We start from the raw sequence: 14,615 nt of genomic DNA on the forward strand, positions 1-14,615 counted from the left end.
TTATTTTTCCATCACACATAGCGTTTTGCTTTTAGGCCAAAAAGTTCCATTTTGGTCTCATCTGAGCAGAGCTCCTTCTTCCACATGTTTGCTGTGTCCCCCACATGCCTTCTCACAAACTGCAAGCGGACTTCTTATGGCTTTCTTCCACCAATGGCTTTCTTCTTCTCACTCTTCCATAAAGGGCAGATTTGTGGAGTGCACGTCCTGTGGACAGATTCTCCCACCTGAGCTGTGGATCTCTGCAGCTCCTCCAGAGTTCCCATGGGCCTCTTGGCTGCTTCTCTGACGAATGCTCTCCTTGCCCGGCCGGTCAGTTTAGGTGGACGGCCATGTCTTGGTAGGGTTTCAGTTGTCCCATACTCTTTCCATATCCTGATGATGGATTGAACAACGCTCCGTGAGATGTTCAAAGCTTGGGATATTTTTTTATAACCTAACCTTGCTTTAACCTTCTCCACAACTTTATCCCTGACCTGTGTGGTGTGTTCCTTGGCCTTTATAATGCTATTTGTTCACGTATGGCGCTTTTCCACTACATGGAACCGAACGGTTCGGTTCGCTTTTGTGCTTTTCCACTGCTGGTACCGCATGGTACGGTGTAGGAACGGTTCAGTTCGGTACGGTATGGCGGCGCTTTTCCACTACATGGAACCGAACGGTACGGCTCGCTTAAACAGTACCACCTCAGTTGTGGTTCCAACAGGGCCGTACCGGTACCATATCCCACAATCCTTTGCATGCAGCCTTGACTGTTTTTCACTACTAGCCACTGATTGGTCAGAGGATCATTGTTATCCCACCCACTTTACTTTAGTGGAAAAGCAAACCGTACCGAACCGTTCCAACACCGTACCATGCGGTACCATGCAGTGGAAAACCAACAGAGCCAAAGAAGGGCCGAGTGGAGCCGAGCCGGTACTTGCAGTGGAAAAAGTGCCATAAGGTTCTCTAACAAACCTCTAAGGGCTTCATAGAACAGCAATATTTATACTGAGATTAAATTACACACAGGTGGACTCTATTTACTAATTAGGTGACTTCTGAAGGCAATTGGTTCCACTAGCTTTTAGTTAGGGGTATCAGAGTAAAGGAGGGCTGAAAACAAATGCACGCCACACTTTTCAAAATGTTGAAAAATATTTATCATTTTCCTTCCTCTTCACAATTATGGCCACGTTGTGTCGGTCTATCACATAAAATCCCAATAAAATACATTTACATTTTTGGTTGCAACATGACAAAATGTGGAAAATTTCAAGGGGGTGTGAATACTTTTTCAAGGCACTGTAAATGTTTTTAATTAGACAATAAACAGCATCATCCCAAAGCCAAACTTTTAGCTATGTCATTGGCTACCATAGTGCGACATTCTGCTGCTACAACGTATTACCCTGAGATTCAGACATTAACCTCTTCCGCACTGCTCACTAGAGCTGTACTGCGGCAAAGTGGCTCGATAACGTCTGGCGACGTAGACCTACGTCACCAGACATTCCCCTCTCTCGGCGGCGTGAGTCACAGCGGGAGTCGGGCCAGGGGAGGAGCGGCGGGGATCGCCGCCGCTCTTCCCCGATCGTCGGGGAATCGAGTGTGGAGATCCGCCCGCTTGTGTAAACACAAGCGGGCGGATCTCCTAAGTGACAGGCAGGGTCAGATTGCAGGGTTCAACATAGCTGAACCTGCGATCTGTCCCTGTGTCACACAGTCCCCTCCCCCCACACACGTTAGTAAGCACCAGGCATACATTAACCCCTTGATCACCAATAAAAATTAACCCCTTCCCTGCCAGTGTCATTTTTACAGTAACAGTGCATATTTATAGCACTGATTACTGCAGTAATGTCACTGGTACCCCCAAAAGTGTCAAAAATGTAAGTCAGGGGTCCGAGCTGTCCGCTGCAATGTCGCAGTCCCACAAAAAAAAAAATCGCAGATCGCCGCCATTACTCGTTAAACAAAAAAACACCAAAAATGACAGAAATCTTTCCCTTAGTTAGTAAACGCAATAACTTTTGCGCAAACCAATCAAAATACGCTTATTGCGATTTTTTTTACCAAACATAGGTAGCAGAAAACAAATTGGCCAAAAATTTAAAAAAATTTTGATTTTTACATTTTTGGGGGGGGGGGGGGGGAATTTCATATAAAAAAATGTTAAAAATATTGTTATTTTTTCAAAATTTACGCTCTTTTTTTGTTTATGGCGCAAAAAGTAAATATCGCACAGGTGATCAAATACCACCAAAAGAAAGCTCTGTTTGTTGGAAAAAAAGGACGTAAATTTTGTTTGGGTACGGCGTCGCACAACCGCGCAATTGTCAGTTAAAGTAAAGCAGTGCCGAATCGCAAAAAGTAGCCTGGACGTAAGACAGCAAAATCCTCCGGTGGTAAAGTGGTTAATGTCTGGAAGCTCTTCAGTTATTTTCAGTCCAATAGTTTTTGTAGGTTACAGTCACATGAATAAATTAGGACATGGGTGGTCAGGCTTTGGACTTGTGTTGATGGGCTTTTGGAGTCATTCACAATGAATTGACATTGGACCTCCTTCTGACCTACCTGCTTTATACAGGTTTTTCTATCCTATAGGCTTGTATGGGAAGCAAAACGCGTTTGAAGCAAACAAAAGCCATCAGCACAGGTCCTTACAGAGCCCTCTGCTTGTGTTAGCTGTGAATTGAGCCTTGCTCCTGTTATTTCCTGCAATTGATATTTGTTGCAGAATATAATATTGCTGTAAACTGGACATCAATATAGGTGATGGTAGGTGACGGCGTTGGAGCCTTACCATTCATGGCTAATGGCATCTGCTGCTGTTACCCTCTGGTCCTGGTCCACCTCCATCAGACGGGACACCAAATCTTTGGCTGCCAGAAGAGTAAATTGTCAGAGAAGATACAGCACAGACATATGGACATGGTTATAACTGCTAATATATAATAATAACTATAGTTTGTGACTGTGGGGGGGTGGGGGGGGGGGCATTGGCGTGCGAGCTCCTATGGTGCAGAGATTGATGTGACTTGCTCAGAGTTCTCTGTACAGCACTGTGATATATGTCAGAGCTATATAAATATATAATGATTATAATGTGTGACTGTGGGGGGGACATTAGAGTGTAAGCTCCAATGGTGCAGAGATTGATGTGACTGGCTCAGAGTTCTCTGTACAGCACTGTGATATATGTCAGAGCTATATAAATATATAATGATTATAATGTGTGAATTTAGGGGTTGGGGGGACATTAGAGTGTTAGCTCCTCTTGTACAGAGACTGTTGTGACTGGCTTAGTATATAAGCATATGGTGCAGCACTGCTGAACATTCAATACTGTGAACAACTCCTATTAAATCACAAAAGACAATAAAACTGAATAAATAACATATTAAACATATAAATGTGTAAAGTAAAAGCCCTTTGTAAATATACAGTATCTCACAAAAGTAAGTACACCCCTTTTATTTTTGTAAATATTTTATTCTATCTTTTCATGTGACAACACTGAAGAAATGGCACTTTGCTACAATGTAAAGTAGTGAGTGTACAGCTTGTATAACAGTGTAAATTTGCTGTCCCCTCAAAATAACTCAACACACAGCCATTAATGTCTAAACCGCTGGCAACAGAAGTTAGTACACCCCTAAGTCACAATGTCCAAATTGGGCCCAAAGTGTCAATATTTTGTGTGGCCACCATTATTTTCCAGCACTGCCTTAACCCTCTTGGGCATGGAGTTCCCCAGAGCTTCACAGGTTACCACTGGAGTCCTCTTCCCCTCCTCCATGATGACATCACAGAGCTGGTGGATGTTAGAGACCTTGCGCTCCTCCACCTTCCATTTGAGGATGCCCCACAGATGCTCAATAGGGTTTAGGTCTGGAGACATGCTTGGCCAGTCCATCACCTTTACCCTCAGCTTCTTCACCAAGGCAGTGGTCATTTGGAGGTGTTTGGGGTCGTTATCATGTTGGAATACTGCCCTACGGCCCAGTCTTTTAAGGGAGGGGATCATGCTCTGCTTCAGTATGTCACAGTACATGTTGGCATTCATGGTTCCCTCAAAGAAATGTACACCAACACCATGTTTGACTGTAGGCAACACACACTTGTCTTTGTACTCCTCACCTGGTTGCCAATACACACATTTGACACCATCTGAACCAAATAAGTTTATCTTGGTCTCATCAGACCACAGGAGATGGTTCCAGTAATCCATGTCCTTAGTCTGCTTGTCTTCAGCAAACTGTTTGTGGGCTTTCTTGTGCATCATCTTTAGAAGAGGCTTCCTGGTCTCAGCCATGCAGACCAATTTGATGTAGTGTGCAGCATATGGTCTGAGCACTGACAGGCTGACCCCTCAACCTCTGCAGCAATGCTGGCAGCACTCATAAGTCTATTTCCCAAAGACAACCTCTGGATATGACGCTGAGCACGTGCACTCAACTTCTTTGGTCGACCATGGTGAGGCCTTTTCTGAGTGGAACCTGTCCTGTTAAACCACTGTATGGTCTTGGCCACCGTGCTGCAGCTCAGTTTCAGGGTTTTGACAATCTTCTTATAGCCTAGGCCATCTTTATGTAGAGAAACAATTATTTTTTTCAGATCCTCAGAGAGTTCTTTGCCACGAGGTGCCATGTTGAACTTCCAGTGACCAGTATGAGAGAGTGAGAGCGATAACACCAAATTTAACACACTGTCTCCCCATTCACACCTGAAACCTTGTAACACTAACGAGTCACATGACACCAGGGAGGGAAAATTGCTAATTGGGCCCAATTTGGACATTTTCGTCTAGGGGTGTACTCACCTTCATCTTCCCAGGCTTGCGCCATGATAGCTGGGAAGAAGCCTTCAGGAGAACCCCAGGCTTGATGTTTCTCCCAGCTGAGACCACAACAGAGTGAGCCAGCAGCACCTTGCAGAACAGCACCACCTGGTGGAGAATGATGTGACTGGCTCAGTGTTCTCTGTACAGGACTTCGGTATATGTCATACATAAATGTATAATAATAATAGTGTTTGACTGTGGGGAACATTAAGAGTGTAAGCTTTTCTGGAGCATAGACTGATGTAACTGGCTCAGTGTTCTCTGTAAAACCCCACGGAATTTGTCAGTGATCTATTAATGTATGATAGTAATAAGCCGGGGCAGACTGGCAACTTTCAGCCCAGGGGGCAAGTACAAACCAGAGGCCCATGGTGCAGCGACTTGGCCCCCCTCCCACTCTCCCTCTTCCCATCCTCCTCCTGACCCCCATTCCAGGCTGAAGCTCTGCTCTAGGTACTCTCTACTCCCTGACTGAATCCGCGTTCCCAACCTGGCCAGCAGGGGGCAGTTGGGGGGAGCCAGGACAGCTTGGTTGAGGCTGACCAGGGGAGGAGAGTCTCCAGTGGAGCATGGAACCGGCCTCTGCTCAGACACAATTTACACCATCCATGCTGGGCAGGGAGGCCTGCGCTCTGTCCTTGTCTTCATCCCGCACTCAGTAGGTCAGTGGCAGGGACTTTTCACTTCTCATCACCAGGGATTCTTTAGGCATGTCTGTGGCAGAAGCAGTGCAGCCTTTTTACAGGACATCAGAGCGGCCCAGGGGGCAATTGCTCCCCTGCCCCTAGGCCCAGTCCTCCCCTGGTAATAAGTACAGTCATCTATGCACATATCAGGTTTGGCACTTACCTGCTAGAGAAATATCATCCCAATATGGAGAGTCAAACTCATAATCGCCATGCAGAATCTTCCGGAACAGGTTCTTGTCATGACTTTCGTAATCTTCCTCCTCCATCTCATCGTAGAATGGAGGGTTCCCAGAGAGTCTGCAGAGGAGATACCAGAAAAAATTCCATCATCACACTAGAGATCCTGTACACAAGTGACTGAAGTCACTTTCCTCCTCAGATGGTCTATTTCCATACATGCTCTTTCTCTATTTCACTTTCTATTTCTACGTCAATCACTCTGTTGGATTTCTGGCTCCTTTGGCTCTCACCACCAGTCCATTCCCTATTTGTTACTATTTTTACAATACCCATATACAGTATATATATATACAGATATGTATTACCCCTGTACCCTTACAGATCACTGCCATGCTTTATGGAGGCTGCTTGTGATCCTTCTATGGAGCCACTCACATAAAACACTACCACGCTCTTATACCTGCCTGGTGCGTGCGGGCATCGCGGTTGGGATCCATTCCCTGGACACTATACCAGCACACTGTAAGCTATACCTCCCATATCTTGTGTGAGGTTTATATATGTATTGTTTATACTGCTACTTATGATGTGTATTATTTCCTTAGATGCTTGTACTATGCCTGCTCCTGATGAAGTGACCAAGTCACGAAACGCGTTGAGCTCTACACAGGCTATTTTATCTACTACAAGTTATTATATTATGTATCCAAGACTTTTGCTTACAATTTCTTAACTTTCTGTATGTACCAGGAGAATAACGCATTACCATGTATTTCTGTCTTGTACCAATAAGCCCCCTCTTTGTCTTACTCATGTATACTCCATTACCATGGGTTATGTGGTTATAGTGAGCAATTTGGTTACCCTCATTTTGGCCCATAGATAGTTTAATAAAGAGACGTTTTTAGTATTTTCCTTCTGGTCCTTGTTATTACAATACTAATGTTATATATTCATGCTTGGCCACACCTCATATAAAGTCCCAACTGGCTTTTTTGCCCCTCTTCTTTTCGCTATTTCCTTCCATAGTTGGCACTGACCTCTACCCTCTGATTGGTTGCTTAGAGTAACACAGATGCTTTCATTGAAGATAGCTTCAAACAATAGGTCCATATGAATATATGAAGATGGCTGTGATTTTGTTTTAGCTCATATTACTCTGGCTGGTTTAGGGTATTCTGACAGTTCATGGTCCAATGGTTTAGGAGTACATGCACTGGTATAGGTTTTCATCATTACAATGGCAGTATTTCTGAAGATTGATTAGTACATACAATGATGTCTTCAGGTAATAAGACAGAGGATGACTCACAGTATGTACATAATGACTCCAATGGCCCAGCAGTCAACAGGCCGACCATATCGCTGGCGTGCGACCACCTCTGGGGCTGCAAAGAGACAAACATGTGAAAGAGTTAGAAAAGATGAATGCCATGCCAGGGCAACACACACAGGGTTCATATAAGAAGAGGACCTCACCCAGGTACTCAGGGGTGCCACAAGGCTCTTTGATGAGGCTTGTCTCCACTTTAGCCAAATGAAAGTCGCTGATGACTATTTTGGAATTCTTCAAACGGTTATAATACAACAAGTTCTCCAACTGGAGGGAGAGAAGGTAAAATTAAAAGGTATCAGAAGGTTCCAAACATTACAACCTGTCTGAATTTACTCCTGCACCAGCTTCTCTGGGGCCCTCTCCACCCTGGGGAATTGGGCCTTTCCACCTTTACTCCTGGTGCCCTTTCAATTCTACAGTATTGGGTTTTCTCCACCCTGAGTCTTGAGGCCCTCACTTACCCTGAGGCATAGAGTCCTCTCCCCCCCCCCCCCGGCATCCCAATTCAGTCTTGTCCTTTGGCCCTCTCTGCACTGGAGTGTGGGGCCCTCTCTACCCTGGGGGCCTGAGTCCCTCTCCACCCTGAGTCCAAATCCTTCTCCATGCTGTAAAATGAGGCCCTCTACTTCTTTGGTCTTGAGACCCTCTCCACCCTGGGCCTCTGGGCCCTCTCCAGTCATGTCCATAGGTCCTATCCACATTACAGCATGGGGCCCTCTTCACCCTAGGTCCTGGGGTCCCTCTCTACCCTGGGGACCTTGGTCCCTTTTCACCCTGGGGCCTAGTCCTCCCATTCACCTTGGGGTTCCTGTGCACTCTAAAGCACAAGGCCCTCTCCACCCCAGTTCCAAACACATATGGCATGGGACCCTCTCCACCCTGAGGAACTTGGCCCTTTACAACCTTAGTCCTAGTTGCCTTTCAACCCTAGAGTATGGGGCCCTCTCCACCCTTGGCCCTTAATACCTCACTACCCTGGCTAGGGAATAGAGTCCTCTCCACCCTGGGTCCTGGGATCCACTCCAGCCTTGTTCATTGGCCCGCTCCACACTGGAGTGTGAAGCCATCTCTACCCTAGGTCATGGGGCCCTCTCTACCTTAAAAACCGGGGTCCCTTTCCACCCTGAGGCCTAATATGCCCCTTTACCTTGAAGTTCCTATGCACCCTAGAGCATAGGGCCCTCTCCACCCTAGGTCAAAAGCTATGATGCATGGGACCCTCTCCACCCTGGGGAAATCTGCCTTTTACACCCTTAGTCCTAGTTGCCTTTCAACCCTAAAGTATGGGGCCCTCTCCGTCCTTGGTCCTTAGTACCTCACCACCCTGGGGCATAGAGTCCTTTCCACCCTGGGTCATGGGATCCTCTCCAGCCTTGTTCATTGGCCCACACCACACTATAGTGGGAGGCCATCTCCACCCTAGGTCCTGGTGCCCTCTCTACCTTAAAAACCGGGTCCCTTTCCATCCTGAGGCCTAATATGCCCCTTCACTTTGAGGTTCCCATGCACCCTAGAGCATAGGGCCCTCTCCACCCTAGGTCCAAAAGTATGAGGCATGAGACCCTCTCCACCCTGGGGAAATCGCCCTTTTACACCCTTAGTCCTAGTTGCCTTTCAACCCTAAAGTATGGGGCCCTCTCCACCCTTGGTCCTTAGTATCTCACCACCCTGGGGCATAGAGTCTTTTCTACCCTGGGATCCTCTCCGGCCTTGTTCATTGGCCCACTCCACACTATAGTGTGAGGCCATCTCCACCCTAGGTCCTGGTGCCCTCTCTACCCTGGAAGCCTGGGTCCCTTTCCACCCTGAGGCCTAATCCTCTCCATTCTTCCCCTCACCTTGAGGTTCCTGTGTACAATACACAATGAGTGAAGATAGGCAACAGCCTCCAGGACCTGCCGGATGACGTTACTTGTGTCCTTCTCTGAGTAATAACCCTGATCCAGGATCCAATCAAACACTTCCCGGCCCGAAGCTCTGGATGTGGAATAAACAGTAAACAGATGTTATCTGGAGAACTGTAAGAAGATACACAGATTTTCTGTATCATATACGGGATCTATGATCCTTTAAAGGTTTTAAGTTGTCCATGTGAATCTCATCAGCTGGGATAACCTTAGTAATGTGTTTTAAGCTTTATAAACCTTGTTTGTCACTCTTTGTATTCACTGCTACTGCTGCCTCTGCCATACCTGCTTCCCATTAGGAACAAAACTATTGCCGTAATAGATCATGATTGCTGTGGGGCCCAGAAGCACAGCGGGGGCCCAGAGCTGTCTAGTTACACAGTGTAGGCAGGAATAGCATTTGGCAAATACATTTTAAAACAATTCTTGTACACATACATACATACGTACTAACTCTCTTGTATTTTCTTTCAGTTTAATTCTTTATGTTAGCTTAAATTTCTTTATCCCAGAGGGACCCTAAGAATCATTAGGTCTTATGGTTCCCCTACTAAAAATTATTATATCTATAGCTCAGCGTACATGAACAGAATCAGTAAGATGTAGATATATTCATAAAAACCAACCTTTCTTAAATAAAAAATAAAATGAAAAGCCATCTTTTATAAAGCCAATAATTATAATATTGACCTGAAAAGAGAGGCAGACAGTGAAAACTGTAATGAAGAAATGTCCCCTTACACTGGTGGTCAGTGGGAAAAATGTCCCTTACATTGGTGATCAGTGGGAAGAATGTCCCTTACATTGGCGATCAGTGGGAAGAATGCTCCTTACATTGGTGATAAGTGGGAAGAATGTCCCTTACATTGGAGGTCATTGGGAAGAATGCTCCTTACATTGGTGATAAGTGGGAAGAATGCTCCTTACATTGGTGATAAGTGGGAAGAATGCTCCTTACATTGGTGATAAGTGGGAAGAATGCTCCTTACATTGGTGATAAGTGGGAAGAATGTCCCTTACATTGGAGGTCATTGGGAAGAATGCTCCTTACATTGGTGGTCAGTGGGAAGAATGTTCCTTACATTGGTGATCAGTGGGAAGAATGCTCCTTACATTGGTGATCAGTGGGAAGAATGCTCCTTACATTGGTGATAAGTGGGAAGAATGCTCCTTACATTGGTGATAAGTGGGAAGAATGCTCCTTACATTGGTGATAAGTGGGAAGAATGCTCCTTACATTGGTGATAATTGGGAAGAATGTCCCTTACATTGGAGGTCATTGGGAAGAATGCTCCTTACATTGGTGGTCAGTGGGAAGAAGGAGGAGGACACACCCAAGGAGCTCTCTGTGAGATCCAGCCCTTTTCAAGCCTGGGCCTTGCTTGCTAGCTTGGCCCAGGAACAATGCCTGATCCTGGGGGAGGCCCTGGGAGGGACCCCCCTGATGACACGGGGCCTAGTGAGGAGGAGGTGGAGGACCTGTCTGTGGGTCCAGGCCCTGGTGAGAATGCGGATGTCTTCAGCCAGAAGATTATCAATCGTTTTAGGGCGATTGGGAGAGCGGAAGAAAAACTTAAAGTTTTGAAGGCTGAACACAAATCCTTCAAAACCAAGTATTTCCAGGCCTGGAGTAAAAATCGCACAGCCATGAAGCCTGAGTTACAGGAATTGGAAGAAAAGGTAAAGGAACAAACTTTATTATTGGAAAGGCTGAAAGACAGAAGTGGAGCATTTAAAGAAAAATTTGACAATGAGAGGCGATTTACAAGCCAAGCATCAGCAAGCTCTGTGGATCAGCAGCCTCAGTTAATGGATGACCAGGCTCCATCTGCCTCTGCACCTCTCCCCCCATGCCAGAACTGGGAATCACCAGCGGCAACCAGCCAGGGGGTTGAGAGTGGACATGGATCCCTGACATTCATCCAGCAGATGGAGTCACCCCTGAAAGCAGACAGGTTTGTATTTTCTGATGATCCATCAGAAATCCCTGAGGATGGGCAGAGGAGATTCAAGTCAGCAAAGCCAGTAATGGTGGAGAAATCCCAGTACACCATGCTGCCATCCAACATGTCTGCCCCATCTGCTGTAGTGGATGGTGTCCCAGGTGAGAAAGAGCTCTGCATACAGCTACCTATTGGAGTTACCGCTGTGGAGAAACCGACAGACATGCAAGCCCCGGACCATCAGACGAATGTGGATGGACCTGCATTAAACACCCCAGGCATGGATTTTGCTGGTCTGGCTGAGACCAGTAGTCCCACGGCAAGCAAAATGGTTGCCAGCTCCAAAGAGCCTGCTTCATGTTCACCTGAGCCTCCCAGTCTTCCAGTGCTGATTGCTGATGGGGGAGGGGATCAACATAGTTCTGGAAGTGGAATGAAAGTAGCAATGGAAATATCCTGCAATGCTTTACCTGCTGCTGTGTTAAAACAGAATGCTATTTCCACAGCTGAAAACCCTGTCCTAGTGGAAGAGAAGATGACAGCTGGAGTTCTTACCAATGCAGCAGCAACTATGGATTCTGCTGTGAAGACAACAGCAATAATAAGTATCCCAGCAAGTATAAAAAATGACAATGTTAAAGCAATGAATGTGGTGGGTGGTGGTGAAGGGGTTAGTAATGCTGGGAAAAATAAAAATGACATTTCTCCTCCTGCTCAGCAGAGGAAAGATTCGATTGCACAGATCAATCCCGAATCTGTGCAATCGTTATCTGCTAAGTGTGTGTCAGATAATTTAAAAAAAACTGATGGATTTTCTGCTGGGAGGAATGTTGGAAGCTATGCTTCAGCTTTGGGGAGTCACACCAGGGTGGGTGGTGGGAATTCTGTTATTAGTCAAAATTCAGGGAGGTTTGGTGGGTATAGGAGGAGGAATGTGGTACAGTTGAGGTGGGTGGGGGATGGAACTCCACCTGTAAGGGGGAGGGTGGCTGAGTTGATTTTGGAAATGGGGTTTAAAGCTTGTGATATTTTTGCTTTAATTTGCCCGGTGGGGAGTTATGAATTCGATTTGTCGTTTGTAAAACCTGAAAGTTTGGATCTCTTCTGGGAGAGATTTAGGAGGTGCAAGGGCCTTCAGCAGTGGAGTGGTTTGGTGCCAAAAGTGATTTCAAGGCAGCCTCTGATAAAATCAGTGACCATTTTGGTGCGTAACGAATCCATACCAGAGGCTGATTTATTAGTATGGCTACGCCGATATGGCGAGGTCCTCACTCCACTGCGGAAGGTCCTTGATGAGCATGGGATATGGACAGGGGCCTGGACAGTGTCGCTAAAATTGGGGGTGCTGGGCGATGTAGTTCAGCACCTTCCCTGCTCAGCCTTTCTGGGTAGGGATAGGCTGACCATTTTCTACCAAGGTCAGCCTAAGGTATGTAATAAATGTGGTGATTAAGGCCACTTTGCATCGTCCTGCACCCACAAGAAGTGCTCACTGTGCCAGGATTTAGGCCATTTGGCCAGAGAATGCACGCAGATTCGGTGCAATTTGTGCCAGCAGCTGGGTCATCCATATAGCCAGTGCCCAGAGGCACTGCATAACTTGCCAGGATTGGAGACTGAGCTGCAGAGGCTTGATAAAGAAGATGAAGCAGCTGAAGTTAGAGAGGAAATTGTTGTTGCCCCTCCTGTGTCTGTTGTGTCAGATTCTGTTTCCCCTAGTGATGTGGTCCCTGAGTCTGTGTCTGTTGTGTCAGATTCTGTTTCCCCTAGTGATGTGGTCCCTGAGTCTGTCCCTCCTGTTGTTCCTACATCTACTGTGCGTAGATCCTCCAGACTAGCGGAAGCTGCTGGGGGGGCGGGTATAGTGGATCTTCCCCCTCGGCCTACTCCACCTCCAGTCCCTGTCTCTCGACACCGCAAACGCGGCCAAGAGGGTGCAGGGGTTCTGGATGGTGGTGGGGTCGATGGGGTTGAGGGAGGGGTGTCCATGTCCCATGTCTCACCCTCTGTTGTGGAGGATTCGGATGATGAGGGGTGGGAGAGGACAAAGAGGAAGAAAAAGAAGAAGAGGAAGACCAGTAAAGCGGTCACTTCTTCCTTACAGTTAGAGCCAGGAGGGGTTCCTCTTGGCAACACATTTTCGGTTTTATCAGGGGAGGAGTTAGTATCCGATTTATCTACTTTATCATCTATGGATGAGGGGGAGTCACATAGTGTAAAGAGAGCTGTTTCGGGTGATGAGAGTGTGGTGGAGGTTAAGAAACGACTACCCCAATCATCCTGATGGCAGTGCCCGCTCTGATAAAGGTGGCGACCATTAATGTCGCCAGCGTGAAATCTGCAAGAGCTCGTGATATTGCCTTATTTTTGCTCAGTGAGTTTGATGCTGAGATTTTATTTTTGCAAGAGACCTGGCTCAATACTTTGGCCGATGTCCATCTAGCAAAAAGGGAGTGGAGATGCGGTCCCTCCTTTTGGTCTCTTGCGGCTGAGCCTTGCAGCGGAGTTGCGGTTCTTTTTAAAACCGATATGGTAACGTGCCGGCGGATAATTGAGGTAGAAATGGGGAGATGCATGGTCTTAGACGTCTCTGTTAGGGGGCAGGACCTGCGCCTGATCAATATCTATGGACCGCAGTCAAAATGGGACAGGAAATGCCTCTTCACAAAGATCAAGCCCTTCCTTTTTACATCCCAGCAGGTTGTCTTTGGAGGTGACTTTAACACCATAATTAGGCCTGAAGACAGGAGGGTCTCCATAGACAGGCTGGGTTATGATAGCGTTTTTCTTAGAGATATGGTTAGACAAGCAGGCCTGGTAGATGTGCACATTAAGCACTGCCCTGGCAGCACGGGATTCACGTTTCAGAGAGGGAATAGTCAGAGTAGGATAGATAGGTTTTTTTTAAAGGAGAACTCTGCTTTCTCGGCTCCTGAGTTGAGGGTGGTGGAGTTCTCTGACCACTGTATGCTGTCTGTGACTCTGAATGCCTCGGACACTCCACCCAGGGGAAGGGGTACCTGGAAACTGAATTCGGCTCTCCTGGAAGATGTAGAGGTAAGACAATCCTTTGAGGATTTTTTTCAGGCACAGGTTTCTATTCTGGACTTTTGCAGCAGTAAGTCAGAGTGGTGGGAGCTTGTGAAACAAAGGGCGATTGGACTTTTCAAGGCCATAAGTAAGAAGAAGCAGCTTGGTATGTATATTGCCTACCAGCATTTGCGGAGGAAGCTTGATCGTCTTGTCTCGTATGGAGGAGATCCAGGGGAGATCTCGGAGGTAAAGCTTCTTCTTAGGAAGTGTCAATACGACCGGCATGCCTCCTTGGTTCTGGAGAGAGATTATGGGAAATATCACTCGCCTGATCCTTACCAGAACTGTAAGCAAGGCATAGCAGTTAAGACGGTCATAGGTCTGAGGGATAGTACGGGTTCCCTGGTGAAGTCCAGATCAGGGATCCTGGAGATCTTCAGGTCATATTACGCAGACCTTCTGGGAAGAAAGGACCTTAGTCGGGACAGGATGGAAAGCTTTCTGGATTCTACTCCAGGATTGGGAAATGATACATTGCCTTTGATGGATTTGACAGAACCAATTTCAGCGGATGAGGTAGTTTGTGCTATAGAGAAGCTGGCTACCAAAAAGTCGCCTGGGCCAGATGGGTTGACAGCTGAATTTTACAAGTGTTTTAAGTCCATTCTGGCTCCCTTTTTAGCGGAGGTTTATAACAGC

The 14,615-nt window shown here is 46.6% G+C and overlaps 1 protein-coding gene across 1 annotated transcript in view; it reads right to left on the reverse strand.

Moving 5' to 3' along the window:
- Positions 1-14,615, reverse strand: part of CAMKV (CaM kinase like vesicle associated) — a 174,122-nt gene that overhangs the window by 14,433 nt on the left and 145,074 nt on the right. The window contains exons 5-9 of the mRNA XM_082265293.1: positions 8,872-9,010; positions 7,177-7,297; positions 7,010-7,085; positions 5,678-5,814; positions 2,789-2,867 (exon numbers count right to left, since the gene is read on the reverse strand). Of these exons, the coding sequence (XP_082121419.1) occupies positions 2,789-2,867; positions 5,678-5,814; positions 7,010-7,085; positions 7,177-7,297; positions 8,872-9,010 (552 nt within the window). The remainder of the gene's footprint in view (positions 1-2,788; positions 2,868-5,677; positions 5,815-7,009; positions 7,086-7,176; positions 7,298-8,871; positions 9,011-14,615) is intronic.

The sequence above is a fragment of the Pelophylax lessonae genome (genome assembly GCF_965119305.1).
Source record: "Pelophylax lessonae genome assembly, chromosome: 8".
Taxonomy (NCBI): Eukaryota; Metazoa; Chordata; class Amphibia; order Anura; family Ranidae; genus Pelophylax; species Pelophylax lessonae.